General features: G+C 40.8%; 1 protein-coding gene across 1 annotated transcript in view; it reads left to right on the forward strand.

The window, feature by feature from the left end:
• Nucleotides 1–15,099, forward strand: part of Col19a1 (collagen type XIX alpha 1 chain) — a 302,656-nt gene that overhangs the window by 275,672 nt on the left and 11,885 nt on the right. Inside the window, exons 45-48 of the mRNA XM_034521315.2 lie at nucleotides 580–615; nucleotides 757–801; nucleotides 3,256–3,426; nucleotides 5,808–5,874. Of these exons, the coding sequence (XP_034377206.1) occupies nucleotides 580–615; nucleotides 757–801; nucleotides 3,256–3,426; nucleotides 5,808–5,874 (319 nt within the window). The remainder of the gene's footprint in view (nucleotides 1–579; nucleotides 616–756; nucleotides 802–3,255; nucleotides 3,427–5,807; nucleotides 5,875–15,099) is intronic.

Consider the following 15,099-nt stretch of genomic DNA (forward strand, 5'->3'; position numbering starts at 1 on the left):
GACAGGTGCTTGTACAAATGAAGCTCCATCACCAAAAGCTCACCCACTCCAGCACAGACAATGCCCACAAATGCTGGAACCCCGAAACTCACTGTAAAACTTGCAGGCAGCTCAACAGGATGGAGTGTCACTTCTAGAAATTCTGTTGCTTCTGGTCCTCTTTCAGGCAACTCAGCTTGTCTGAGGATGTCTCTTACTGCCAATATAATCTTGGGGGAAGGAGAAGCATAGTGAATACACTCAGTTTCAGGAACTTCCTAAAGATTTTGAGTTGTTCATCCTGAGTTTTGACTAGCTTCCTTAATCTCCTGAGTTGTAAACTCACTTTTACATTCTTCTCTGTGGACTTGAAGATGAAGATGCTTCTCAGATGAAGTCAATTCCCAGACCTGGTCACTGAAACTAGGAAATGGCAGAGTTTGAACTTGGGGGCACATGACTACACTGACTATGTAGTTTATTTTGCCATGCAAATTTACAGCAAGATCAGAAGAAATACGTAATGTGATTTTTTTTTTTGCCTGTTTAACTATGACAGTATGCAGATAAGGAATAGAAATATTCTTTTTGTCGTTTTAGGGCATAAATGGAAAAGATGGATTACCAGGTGCTCAGGTATGGAAAAAACAACTTACATAGTATAAATTCTTAAATTTTCTAATTTGTAAGGGTATCTTCAATGTTCTACCATTTAAGTCAGTCAGACTAATGATCTTGGCAAGCAGTGGTTTTTTAGTGTTGATATCTGTTTTCCAGGGCATCATGGGTAAACCTGGAGACAGAGGCCCCAAAGGAGAACGCGTATGTATATCACTACTACGGTTACCATTCACATCTCTCTGATACAACTGTTCCTCTCTGATACAACTGTTCAAGCGCTTGACCACACACAAAGCATGTAGACAACTTTAATTCCCCAAACATGAAGTGGTTAGCATGTACATAAAACACTAGGGCATAGAATGTGACCTGTAAGCAGATCATGCCACAGGTGTGCCTGTTCATTGTGCAGACCCAAGTCTAAACTTTTATTCTAGTTTGGAAAGTGTTTTACTACATTTCTTGAGACACACTTGCCAGCTATAACCACCACCCAAATTTTTTTGCCAACTAAGGGATTTCTCACCCACAGTGATATGGACACTTAGAGGCGGTTACATTTTGTGATGTTTGGCTGTCTTGTAAGTTCAAGAGGCCTTGCTGGTATGTTGTCTTGTTGTTCAAGAGGCACTTGATACCGTAGCACCATTGTCTCTCCAACTGTTGCTATTCGAAGCATCTTTCGACATCACTAAATGCCTTCTCGGGGTCAAAACTGCCCAGGCTGAGAACCACTGATACACACTTCACTCCACTGACTGGAGTGGAATCTGCAGTTTCACTGCAACTCTACATGATACTGGTGCTGTCACTAAAACTTACTAGCATCTTCTGTAATGAATCTTAATTTCCTAGTAGGACTCGAGTCCCTGAAAGCAGTTAGTCAAGACATGTTACTTGGCATAAGCCTACTTAGGGACACTCTTATGTATGTGGTCACAGATGTGTTTGTGTATCAGTGTCTAATTTACAATTTTTTATTGTTACACAAGAAATTCATGGTAATGGAATGAAGTATAAAAAACAAGATGACATACATCTATTTCCAGGCATCTTTACACAGGTATAAACACTTTATACTTCAGGCACATTTCACTCTTCCACTCTTACCTATAATCAATATCAAATATATATTATTTTGAAGTTGGATTGACAGTATTTTGTAAACATCTGTTCTATTGGCAATCTTCAGTGACTGCATACATCTTCCCAAGTCCCCCTTTTCTAAAGAGTTATTTTCCTCTCCAGTTTTTTAAAAACATCCTTTTTTAAGTGTGTGTGTGTGTGTGTGTGTGTGCATGTATGTGCACACCACAGAATGCTTGTGGAGGTCAGAGAACAACCTATGCTGTCAATTCACTCCCTCTATCATGTAGCCTGTGTGGGTTAAATCATCACTATAATGACAGGTGATATGTGCAATTTCAAGCCTGAAAAGACAATGGGTGATGGGTACTGGCTCAACTATCTCACCAGGCCCCAGACACATAATGTTAAGGTTTCACCATGATCACAGACTATAGACCATAGCTCCAGGTGTGCTAATAAGTGTGGGTGTTTCTCTAGGCATGAGCTGTCTGTATACTGATAAGATAGCATTGGTACTCTGATCATCTGTTTTCTTTCTACATGGCTTCTGTGTCGCCTTCTACACCTTACTTACGATTATATTAATACCTGTGATTGTTCACTTACTTTCACTATTTTGTTAAGTCAGAACAAATACAGGCAGGTCTTTTGCAGACCATTTCAGTTAAGGGAATATTATGGTAAATTCCAGACAGCCTCTAGCACCAGCCCATCACACTCAGCTGAGACCTCACTTCCCGAGTCATACAGTTGAACACTGAAAACATGTGGCTGAACCATGTGCTGTGGTGTCACACTCCTTCCCTTGGGCACACACAGTGTGTGTTCCACATGCCTGGAAGAAAGGCAATACGACAAACCCTGCTCTTATATTTAGACATGTCTAGCATCATGTTGCTAGGTCTCACAGGTTCTTACAGTTCATATATGCTCTTGAACAAGTCGTCTCAGAGACAGCCCACCCTTCACCCATCCCAGTCACTTAGAGACTTTGTTTAAGCTCTCTCCTCTTGCTTTCTTGACTGGTATATGTTTTTCTTCACTGAATCTATGTGCAAACCCATGTAAAGCATGACTATAGAAGAAACTCCAAAGGACCTCTACATGCCCAATGAAAATGCAGAGAGATAACCATATGATTCAGAACGGGTTTTGAGTTTTTCCAGGTGAAAAATCTCAGCGACATACTCCTGTTGGCCATCTCCTTTTATCACTACAGAAGAGGCCCAGACCTGAAGTGCCAATGGGTGCTGACTTCCAAAAGTGACAACATTCTAGACTGAATGAAGACAACTCTCATTGTCACTAGGATCTATATGCTGAGACATTCCAAGGGGTCTGACGTTGTTTGAAGCATTTTAGTTGGGTTATTAATTTCTCAATATTCCCCTAGCTAAAAGATACTATTAATATTTCCACGTGCTAATTGTACAAGCTGGAGTACAGAATGAAAGAATATAATCCAAGGGTTCACAGTAAATGAATGCCAGTATGGACCCTGGACTTTTGCTCTTCACTACAGCTGCGGCATTGCTAGAAAACATGATTCCTTCTCTCCCCTAACAGGGTGATCAGGGAATTCCAGGAGACAGAGGTCCACAAGGTGAACGTGGAAAGCCAGGTCTTATGGGCATGAAGGGGGCTATAGGCCCTGTGGGACCTCCAGGAAGCAAGGGCTCCATAGGATCACCTGGCCACCAAGGCCCACCAGGCTCTCCAGGCATCCCTGGCACTCCGGTAAGTGGAGCCCCTGGCTTGTATTAACCAAGGATTATTTTTTATAGTGAAATAAATGATAATCATTTGAAATATATAAAGTAAGCTGGTCTGCACCATTATTTGAAAGTATGTGCCAGGTTCTCTGTTGACACCTCCATTACTTAGATCTTCACAACCGACCTGAAAGAATGGGTCCCTTTTCTTCACAGGTTTCTAAATGCAGGAGCAGAGTGCCTTGATCAAGATCAAAGAATTATTAAGAGGGACAAACCCAGATCTGGCTGATTCTAAAAATCATTGTGTTTTGATTTGATGCATGGGTTTGGGTTTGTTTAGTGTGACTTGGGAAGGGGTGGTATTTGAGGCAGGATCCGGTGGTATAGAAAACCCAGGATCCTTTGGCCTCGGCCTCCCAAGTGCTGGGATTACAGATGTGCACCCCCACGCATGCCCCAAACCATGCTTTTACAATACAGTCTGTAGTTGCTCCTCATACAAACATACACTTCTATTTCACACCGGGACTCTATTCAGTTGGCCACTTGAGTAAATCTGCCCTCAAGTAGGAATTAGAGCAAGAGTATGATCACAGTTGTCCTCATCTCACTGATATTTCAGGAAGACTGATATGGGGCCATTCAGCTGAGGAGGACAGGAGGATCCTGGCTCAAGGAGGAGAGTTAAAGACTCTCTCTCCCCTCAGACCAATTAAAAGCAGGGTGTTCCCTCTCTCTTTCTGTGTCTTTATTTTTACCACATTGCTAAACCGTGCCTACAAAGAACCTACAAAACTCGAGTGTCTGCTTGTACTATCAGATGGTCATTCAAGTTCATTTTTTTATTTAAAAATGTATACAATATATATTATCATGTCTTCCCATCCTTCCCAATTTTATGTGCCCCCACCTCTCTCAAAGTAAAATAAATACAAATAAGAAACAAAACCAAAAACATCAAGAAACAAAATTCCACAAAAACAAAAATCAAAACAAACCATCAAAAAACAAAACAACACAATACAAGAAGACAAAAAGATGACCAAAGAGAGCAAAACAAAATAAGAAATCCACAAAAATACTATTGAGTGCATTTTGTATTAGACAACTACTCCTAGACATGGGGCCTGTCCTTAAGTGTGGGTTTTTTTTTTTTTTTTTTTTTTTTTCATGACACACCATTAGAGAGAATTTATTCTTCGCTTTGCCAGCAGGTATCAACTGTATTAGGGGTGGGGCCTGCATCCACTTCCCTCACAGTACCATTATCTTCCAAGTTTATTTTCCCCATGCACATTGGAAACAACATAATAGCTCTGACCAATAGAAACCAGCACCTTATGAGCACATCGAATGGCCTTTTTCTTTTATGCATTCTAAATGAATTGTTTGTTGTGAGTGGACAAGCACACCATATCATCATCCCATATACATGCCAACAGGATGAAGGAATCTGTAGAGAGGAATGATGGGAAACTCACCAAGACAGGGACTTTTCAAGATTAAGGACAACTGCCTGATTTATGGGAATAACAGGGGGCCATGGCTGAAAGTCACATTGCATGAAGATTTCCTATCTAGTCCCTCGCCTGGTCACATCCCACTAGGCTTTGTTATGCATTTCTCAAAGGGTGTGATTGGCAGTAGAGGGGGGTCTCTGCCTTACAACTTCTAGTGGGCTCTGTGTTGTCTTCACTGCCATACATGGAGCCTCAGAAAATAAATACAAATACAAAGAATCGTAATGAAAATTAAGCATGGCTATTATGAATGATGGGTTTTGTTTGTTTTTTTTTTATCAATGGGTTAACCATTCAGCCAACACTACTTACCTACTTATGGTTACTAGGTATGTCAGGCATTCTCTACTAAAAAAATGGTTATTATATTTTTGTTAATATCTATGTTACAGTAGCATGAGACAGGCAAACATGAGAAAATCATTTTATACTATAATCCTACGATCCACCATTCTGTTTTGGGTTTTCTTCCTTTGGAGACACATGATGTCACTTGCTATAGTCTCTAACAGTATCCAGGAGTGGATGTTTAATTGTGATCGCTTAGTAACAGCATGGCATTGTTTAGGCCTTTTAACTGTATGTAATAAAGTAACAGAAACCATTATCTCCTAGTTGTCTATAGCCACGTTTCTCCACCCATAGGAGAAATGTTAGCATCACTGGTTATTATCCCAATCCACAGCTTGTAAAGTAGCTATGAACTTCTGCTTATCCTAGCATTTGATCTAAAAAGATATTTATTGCCCAAAATAATGCACTGCCAGAAGCATTTTGCTTGACAAACATATATCCACAAAAGTATGCCAAACCCAGCATTTCTGTTCCTTATCTACTTTTGTGCCCTGCTCTATTTTAACAGACATTCTTTTTCCTCCTTTAGGCTGATGCTGTTTCATTCGAAGAAATAAAAAAGTACATTAATCAAGAGGTCCTAAGGATTTTTGAAGGTTAGGTTTGCTTTATAATACTTCTGAATTTTTCATGAGTTCCCATTTCCCATCCCCCTGTGGGGAATCCCCTCAGGAATTCTTGAACTGTAACAGCAATCTTAGCAAATAGTCCATTTCCTGGAGAGGCAACTCCTGTTGACAGTTAAATTTTTTCTTTAAACCATCTTTCCTCACCGCTTGTCCATAAGACAAGTACAAGTACAAGTACCTTCTGTTTATGTAACTGCCTTTCAAGTATTTCAACACCCATTGGATTCCACCTTAACTTCTCTATGGAGAAAGTACGTCCAGCTCTCCCATCACTGCTACCCTGGGGAGATTCCGAATTGATCGGTGAGGATTTTAACTGACACCGGTTGCAGTGTGTTTTGATCTAGATCAGGACCAGCAAACAAAAACTACCAGCCGGTTCTCTCTGCTACGGGCAGGCTTTTATGTGGCCCACAAGCTAGGAATGGTTCTCACATACATTTTTCAGGTTTCCCACCTGAAATCCAGATCTCCAATAATGCGTTTTGGGGTATAACCATGCTCACTTCTTTTCTTACTTCTCCAGTGCTTCAGAGCTGGTAGCTCTCTGTTAGAGAACAGAGTGGGAGTTACCAGCCAAACAACCTGCACTGGGTCTCATGGCTCCGACCTCTTTTGCTGATAAGCACCATCAGCCAAAAACAGGCTGCTGACACAAAATATCCTGATTCTACCTCGAGTCTTTCAGCTCATTTTTGGCTGCCAGTATTCTTTGTGGCTTTAACATTACACTGAAATTTGCAAAGTCCGCTTTGCTTTTGGTCTTATGGCCCTTGAATCAAGCACCATGGAGTAGATGCTAATTTTTCCCACCAAAACATTCATTTCCCTTACGGAGGACACTTCTCAGCATCCAGCACTTCTCAGACTCCCAGAGGAGTACGGAATACAGACAGCTGCGAAGTTCTCAGGTCTTGGCGCAAACTGAAAATGTTCAAAAACATATTTTAAAATTTTAAGAAAGCACCAGTAAAGCATCAAGCTGAGGATGGGGCCATTCTAAGGATGGAGGTCCATGTAACTATTTAGGTGTCATTGTCACAAAGCCAGCACTGGACACAGGACCTCCAAGGTCTCACACAGCATGTATATCTTTAGATGCCTATAACCACACAAAGAGAAAGAGCACGCAATTCATATCGGTTTTGCATTGCAATCTAAAGTCCTCTTCTCACTTTTAATATTTACAGGTGCCACTGTCAGTAATAACCCTTTATCTCAGGAATGATGTCCTGAATGCCATTTCTGAAAGATTCTTGTTATTGCCATATTTAGAAGTTCAGAAATAGCCAGGCAATGGTGGCACAAGCCTTTAATCCCAGCACTTTGGAGGCAGAAGCAGGCAGATCACTGTGAGTTTAAAGCCAGCCTGGTCTACAGAGTGAGTTCCAGGACAGCCAAGGCCACACAGAGCAACCCTGTCTCAAGAAAAAAATAATAATTCAGTAGTTAGGCCAGCATCTGGAGTTTAATTGGTAATCACAGAAACTGGGCTGGAGAGATGACCCAGTGGTTAAGAATATAAGTTTGGTCCTCAAGCCCCACATCCAGCCTCTCAAAAGCATCCTTAATTCCAGCCTCAGAGGATCAGATTCTCTTTTCCTGACTCCAAGGGTACCTACCTACTCTCACACTGGCCACCACCCACCTATACACATAATTTCAAAATGAGAATCAATTATATTAAAAAAAGGATGTCAGAAACTATAACTATGTGTTATCAGAGAAAGAAATATAACATGTTGAGATACATCAGTTGACAATTTTCAAGGTCCAGTGCATACTGTAAGGTGTGACCCATGGCATCCTTTTCTGGGTCCTCAGCCAGGGAAAGCACCAAGTTACTAACCCTCAAAGAAGACTCTAGACTGCTCCAGCTAGCTACTCTGCAGCTACTCTCATGAACAGCTGTGGGTCTCGGAGAATTGGTTCTGGCTAACTCACTTAACTCATACTTCTAAGAGGCATAACCTCTAAGCCTGCGTCCTTCCCCTTTGGATTTCTGCCCTACCACTGAGTTGCCCTGGCTGGGAAGCTGACAGCTATGGAACCAATCATCCCCATGTCTCCTCTGGCTTCACTCCCATCTTTTCTGATGCCTCTCACCCAGGGTCCCAGTGAATGGCAAGACAGTCTACCCTCTAGCTTGCCTACCTCCAAAGCCACAAGATACTTTTCTAGGGACCCAATGGAAATCTTTCGCTTGAAAACTTCTAAACTCCAATTCCATGTGTGATGTCCCCTTTCCTAGTAGCTGTCCTGACACCAGATCTGTCTACTCCTGCACACAACATACCTGAAACCTACAGTGTAGTTATTTAACACTCAAACTAATTTGCCCTCAAATCATTTTCATTCAGTCCATTTGATATTTTTTTCCACTCAGAAATCACGCTTCCATGGCTTCTGAACACCCTTTTCCAAGAATAAAAAAAGTGGTGCTCCATTTTCACAGATCGTACTGTTGCGAGGTCAGTTCCCTCTTCCACAAAGGCTTCTCTGTAAATGGAGAGATTAATTGTCACATTTTAAAGGAGTTTCAGCAGAATAGCACAGTACAGTTAAGTGCTTGGGTTCAGTCACATCCGTCTACAGCCTGTTTCTTGGGTTTCATTAGAGAAGGTATCAGTAAGCATCCCTGCTGTCTCTCCACACTCTTCTGCACATCCACAGCCTCAGGAGGGGTCCTTCCTCACCAGCAGGAGCCCAAGTGGGTCCTCAGAAGAACCCACTGCATGTGTTAGTCACTGTCCCAGGTGTTCAGGTGGCTCTGCTTGTGAAACCCTACACCAGCATCCATGTTTTAAGTTCTCTTCCAGGGATTTATCAGTCCCCTTTGAACTTCCAAGGTGACCCTCACAAACCTATCACCTTGGGCTATCCTCCAGACCACTACCCCGTCCTTCAGCAAGCTAAATGCACCTTTCCAGCCTAACAGATGGAAGGAGGCAATTCCCCATGATCTCAAAGCTAGGTTCCAGTTAGATCACAATACAAAAGCATTCACTCTAAAGTTAGGTCAAATTCCCACTTTGCCCAATATGACATTTTTGCAAGCAAGGTAACCACGATGAGCAGAAACATATGCTACCCATAAGACTTAGCTTAGCATCTTTTGTTTTTATGAGGACATAGCCGTTGACAATAATACTATCCACATAAATCAGGGCTTACCATATCAAAGAAGCATAAGTTTTGCTATGACCTTACCTTATAATACTTGAGCATTTGTATCTATATGGAATAAAAATTATGAAGTAGTATATACAAACTATCAAGACTCTTTCCATTCTTTAAACCCCCAAAGCCAGACATGCATCTGAGGGAGAACAGGAATGTTGAGTTACTTCTGCTTTTGGATTTCCAGTGTTCAGGAAACCTGTGTTTTCTCCATTTTTACATATATTATACATGTATATGAATGAATATACTATATTGTCCTGTTCTATTTCAGGATAACATGTCTTTCTATAGCTAAGTATGTGTATATTTGTGCATATACATGGCATCCAATAGATACACATCCTGGGAGATACAGTAAATATTGTCCACAACATAGTCTGTGTTTTCCATTTGCTGCTTCTGTTTGTCTGGGACTCACACAGTATCAGTCACATGGCTTACAGGACTCCCTCTGTCTCCAGTGACCTGTGGTTGTCTGTTCATACAGAAGGATAGGTTCTGAAGCCTACTGAATATAGGACTTGCCAACTGTGGTTTTCCCATAGGGTAGCTAGCCGGGCATTCTAAATAAAGGGCTTTCCATTTCAACAGTCTCTCTGTGGGGTATACTGTATGTATGTATGTATGTATGTATGTATGTATGTATGTATGTATGTATTATTTTCAGTATTAAAGCCAGAGTCTCACTGAAGTCTGGGGCTGTCAATGCAGAGATTGTCTTTCTCCCCTTTATTTATTCATTTTACATTTTAATTAAAATATAATTATCTCGTTTTCCCCTCCCCTTTTCAGAAAGGGAGCCTTTGGTTGCAGGACTGGGGAAGAGTCACTGCCTAGCTGTTTAGAGAAAGACAAACTCCCCTCAGCTATCTGACCCTCAGCTTCCAAAATGTTGTTGCTACTTTCTTCTCTCAGGGTCCCCTCATTCATGAGGTTTAGGAATTTATACTTGTCCTGGTTGTTTTTCAAGCATCCGCAAGAGAATTAAAGCAGATGTGTGGGTTCAATCTACTATCTTTACCCATAACACTTCAAAGCAACATGCTTACAGAAACTGTGAGATGAATATAGCATTATGAACTACAAAGTAAATGAGTCCATAATGTTATTAAAAATTAAAACAAACCTGGGGAATAATTCAGATCTCACAAAAGCTTACTGTTACATTGCCCCATAGGAGACAAACTGCATATAATTTTAGTATTTGTGTTTAAAAAACATGTAGAAAAGCCATGGAAAATTATCCAACAAGGTGATTTCTAAAATAGATTATATACCCTGCAAATGAATTTTATTTTAACCTTAAGGCTAAGAGATAGCAATATTATTAAAGAATGAGTTCTTCCCTTGAGAAATCCATCATATAACCAACGGCTCCATAATGGAAAATCAGAAGAAAAGAAGATGACATTATACTAAGATAGTGGGCAATTAAACGTGAATGGGCATCAAGAGAAAAGATTGTTTTTCTTTGAGAAACAAAGTTACAAATTTTATTTGTGAAACAGTAGGCAGGTGAGAGCGGGGTGACACCTGAATGTCTCTTAATTCTTCTATTAATATTCATGTCTGCATTGTTATGAGATTGTTCTCCCAGAAACCAAGTCATCTGTCAGTCTCAGTCTCGTCTGTCAGACTGCTGGCTCTCGTTTTGCCCAGACAGGTGGACTATGAATTGTTTATGTACACCTCTTCTAGAGTCTTTAATTTTCTGCCTCATTAGAAAGCAGAGCCAAAAAACAGTTTAAATGACTAAGGGGCGCTGAAAAACGGAGGGAAGGCAATTAAGAATACAGGCCTTTAGAATTCATTTAGATGCTCAGAAACTATTGTTTTCAATTATAGAGCATTAGGGTAGGGTTTGGAAGACGTAATTAGCTGACGCTAAATGACTGTTTCCTGGTGTAGCTTAAAGCTAGTTCATTTACAGCTAGAAGTAATTCTTTAAAATAATTGTGTTTTACTAAAATTATTGTTTAAAAAACTCCCAAAACAAAGTACTTGTAAAACCATTTCATAGGTTAAGGAGAAAAGAAAACTAGGATAGTGAATGTTTCTGTCTAGGCATGTAAGGTAGTAGGCGTGTTTCGAACCATTTACTTCTTGGTGTGTGTGTTCACATGAGCACCTATGCGTGTTGACATGTGTGCAACAGCATGTGTAGAGGCTGGAATAAAATTTGTAGGAATCAGCTCTCGCTTTCTACCATGTGGATCCCCAGGATTGAACTCAAGCATTCAGGGCTGCACCAAGCACCTTAACCAGCTGAGCACTGTAGCTACAAGTTAGCTCTACAAATTACCTTTGAATTACTACGATAATTTGTCATTTGAAGAAATTGCGTGGCAGGGAGAAACATTTTTTTTTCAAAACACTTTATTTATCAATATTTGTATAAACATATATACTTATACATGTATACATATATAAACAATAATTAAATAATAAGATGTATTTAAAAAGTATGGGCGGTTGGGAAAAGTGGGGGGAATGAGAGAAAGGGGAAAATTATGCAAATACAGTGTTCATATATGAAATTCTCAAAAAGGAATCCAGTTTTTTAAAATGTTCAACAGATCAACTAGCATTTTACAATACGAAAATAAATATGAGCTATAATTATGTTAAAGGACATTTTAACTCACTACAAACTTTGAAGTTTAAAACGAGATCAATAAAAATCATTTTACCCAGCACAAAAACCACAATAACGTTTTATAATTCAAAGTAGTTCTGAGAACAAGAAAATAGATTGTCAGGAGCTAAGTCAGCAGAACCAGGGGTACACTGTGTGTGTGTGTGTGTGTGTGTGTGTGTGTGTGTGTGTGTGTGTGTGTGTTTTATCAAATCGTAATTTTTACTTTTTAACATGGGGGTTATAAACACAAAAATGCAAGATGTGGGGAAGGGGATGACACAGGAGCATAGGTGTTCAGGGGGAGTACAGATATCTTTCAGAACAGGGTATCAGCTGGGTGAAGGTTCAGGGGACAGGTCACTAGACTCTGTCTATGATTCACTTGTCCTTATCTAAGTTGGTACTATCTGCCAAAGGCTGCCTATTTACCAGGTCTATGACTACTCAGGCTGGTAGATTTCAACAAAAGCTGCCTGTTTACAATAGTTTATAGCCCACTGTTTCGGTGTTTTTTCCATAGAGACCCAAGACTTTGTGTTAGCAGGCATGTAAGTCAGGCCTATTGCTGATTCTAGGCTTATGGCTGATTTCAGGCCTTCAGTGTATAAGCAGGGCTGCCCCTGACATCTCCTCCCTTCTCCAAGTATAGAAGGGCTGTGGCAATTCTAATCTTGCCAAGGCGGGGATAGAGGCCTGACCTCCAGTAATTAAAGGGGACCTTGTAATGGCTCCAGTCCTCCTATAGTTGTTCAGTGAGGCATGAGGGCCATACCCATCCTGATGCCTTTTTCCTGGAGAGGGGATACTTTTCACATCAACCCCTATGCAGTCAGGTTTGTGGCAGGGAGAAACATTAACCACTTTGTTTCTTCTTGCCATGGCAAGACTCCACTTCTTCTAACTTTCTATTTTAAAACCAATCATTCATATATTAGACTTTCACAATGACCATATATAAAACACAACCAAAGCAAGTTTAAGGGGCGCAGGGGCAGATTTTATTTGTAAGTGAATTCATGCTGTTGTCAAAACAGATTCCAGATTAAAATACTAAGTACTCTCTTGAGATGGAATTTAATGGAGCAGTGCTCTATGAGAAATTAATAGCCAGCAATTCAGTAGTGACAATAACTGTCCTGCAGCAGCTGACAGATTTCTAATCTGGCATCTGAGACTATTCCAAACAGCTGAAGGTGCTCTGTTGACGTGCTCTATAATACATGTGCCTATAAAACATGCTAAGAGTTCTCGCTTAAATGATAAGCCTAAATGATTAAATTCTTTAATTCCAGAACAAAAGTAGTTGGTGAGAAAGTCCACAATCCCTAATCCCAGGTCCCACTACAAAGAATGTTTTCTCAGGTGTGGTGGAGTCACGACTAGAATGCCAGGAGTTCAAGGCCAGCCTGGAATGCATGAGACCTTGATTTAAAAAAAAAAAAAAAAAGTAATTAAAAATAAAATCAAGAATGCTTTGTTAAGTTAATTAATAATATGCCCTGTTCAGAAGTTAATTTTAAATTGAAAAATAAATTTTTATTGGATAATTTATTTATTTACATTTTAAATGTTATCCTGTTTCCCCACTGGGAACCCCCTATCCCGTCCTCCCTCGTCCTGCTTCTATGAGGATGCCCACCCACCCACTCCCGCCCCACTGCCCCAGCATTCCCCTACACTGAGGCATCAAGCCTTCCCAGGACCAAGGGCTTCTCCACCCATTGATGCCTGACAAGGCCATCCTCTGCTACATATGTGGCTAGAGCCATGGGTCCCTCCATGTGTACTCTTTGATTGGTGGTTTCGTTACTGGGAGCTCTGGAGGTCTGGTTGGTTGATAGTGTTGTTCTTCCTATGGGTTGCAAACCCCTTCAACTCCTTCAGTCTTTTCTCTAACTCCTCCATAGGGGATCCGGTGCCCAGTCCAATGGTTGGCTGTAAGCATCCACCTCAGTATTAAAGTGAACATTCTTACTCATAGTTTCATACTTTGAACCTCCTTGTTTTGTGGTTCTTTTAAGTTTCATTAACACATCTAGTTTCTCATTTCTTTGTGTGTGTGTGTGTGTGTGTGTGTGTGTAAGGATGTTGTATGCAGGGTAGGGGTTGGTTGGGATATGTCTCATGTGGCACAGGGGCTACAGAGATGTCAAATGTCCTCTTCTATCACCCTCTTCTTATTCCCTTGTGACATGCCCTCTCACTGAACTTAGACTTTGCTTTTCATGATAGGCTGATGATCACTAGGGGTCTCAGTAATCTTCCTGTCTCTGACCTCCTCAGCGCTGGGGTTACAGATGCACACAAACCCACACAACTTTTACACAAATGCTGGGGATTTGAACTTGAATCCCTATGCTCGGCAGCAATTACCCTTACCCACTGAGTAAGCCCCAACATGCTGACTTTCAGCATTGCATGCTTGCTTTCATCTCAGTGTATCATGACATTAATCACTGTCTGAGACTTAGTAGTTGCATGCCTATGTACCAACTGTTCAGGTGTTTTCAGGAGCTAATGATGAGCCCCTGAGAGGGTCTGTTCAGTTAATGTTCTCTGTCATCTCTGGGCACTTTCTCCAGGATGCCTATAGACAGCGTTGTGTTCCATGCAGTCCATTAAATGCATACATGGTGATGCCTATGGTGTGCTTCTTGGAAAAGCATCCTGTGTTAGGAATAAACATAAAGACTTACCTCATAAAGACGTCTCACTTGATGCTTAAACAAAAACATGGCATATATTTATTTACCTGCTCTTCCTAGCAACATGGATAATGTGTTCATTTCCTGTGATTTGTCTCCTCCTCTGTTACAACGTTTTCTTAGGCTCACAGAGACGCACAGATACATTTTCTGTTTTTTACTGCTGCCACTACATTCAAAGGGAAGCAGTTCATCTGCAGCAATGATGAATCGATTTTCCTTTTACCAATGTTATCATCCTCCTAACAACCTGATTGAATAAAGGCCACACCAGCTAGACACACAACCAGCAAGTGCATAATAATGAGGGAGTGTAGGATTCCTTCTTTTAAAAGTAAAAATTAGGCCTGGCAGTGGTGGCACACGCCTTTAACCCCAGCACTTGGGAGGCAGAGGCAGGCGGATTTCTGAGTTCGAGGCCAGCCTGGTCTGCAGAGTGAGTTCCAGGACAGCCAGGGCTACACAGAGAAACCCTGTCTAAAAAAAAAAAAAAAAAAAAAAAGTAAAAATTATTTATGCCATTATTTGCCTACTATAGAGCTGAAGTGGGGAAGTGAAGCCAAAGACAGCTTTGCAGTGACTAAACGTTTCTGTGGAAAACACAGTATTGTTCAAGTCATCTGTTGCCATGTGAGAAAATACAATCCCTTCACATGTTAGTGAGTC

This window comes from Arvicanthis niloticus, chromosome 17, assembly GCF_011762505.2.
Source record: "Arvicanthis niloticus isolate mArvNil1 chromosome 17, mArvNil1.pat.X, whole genome shotgun sequence".
In the NCBI taxonomy this organism is placed as follows: domain Eukaryota; kingdom Metazoa; phylum Chordata; class Mammalia; order Rodentia; family Muridae; genus Arvicanthis; species Arvicanthis niloticus.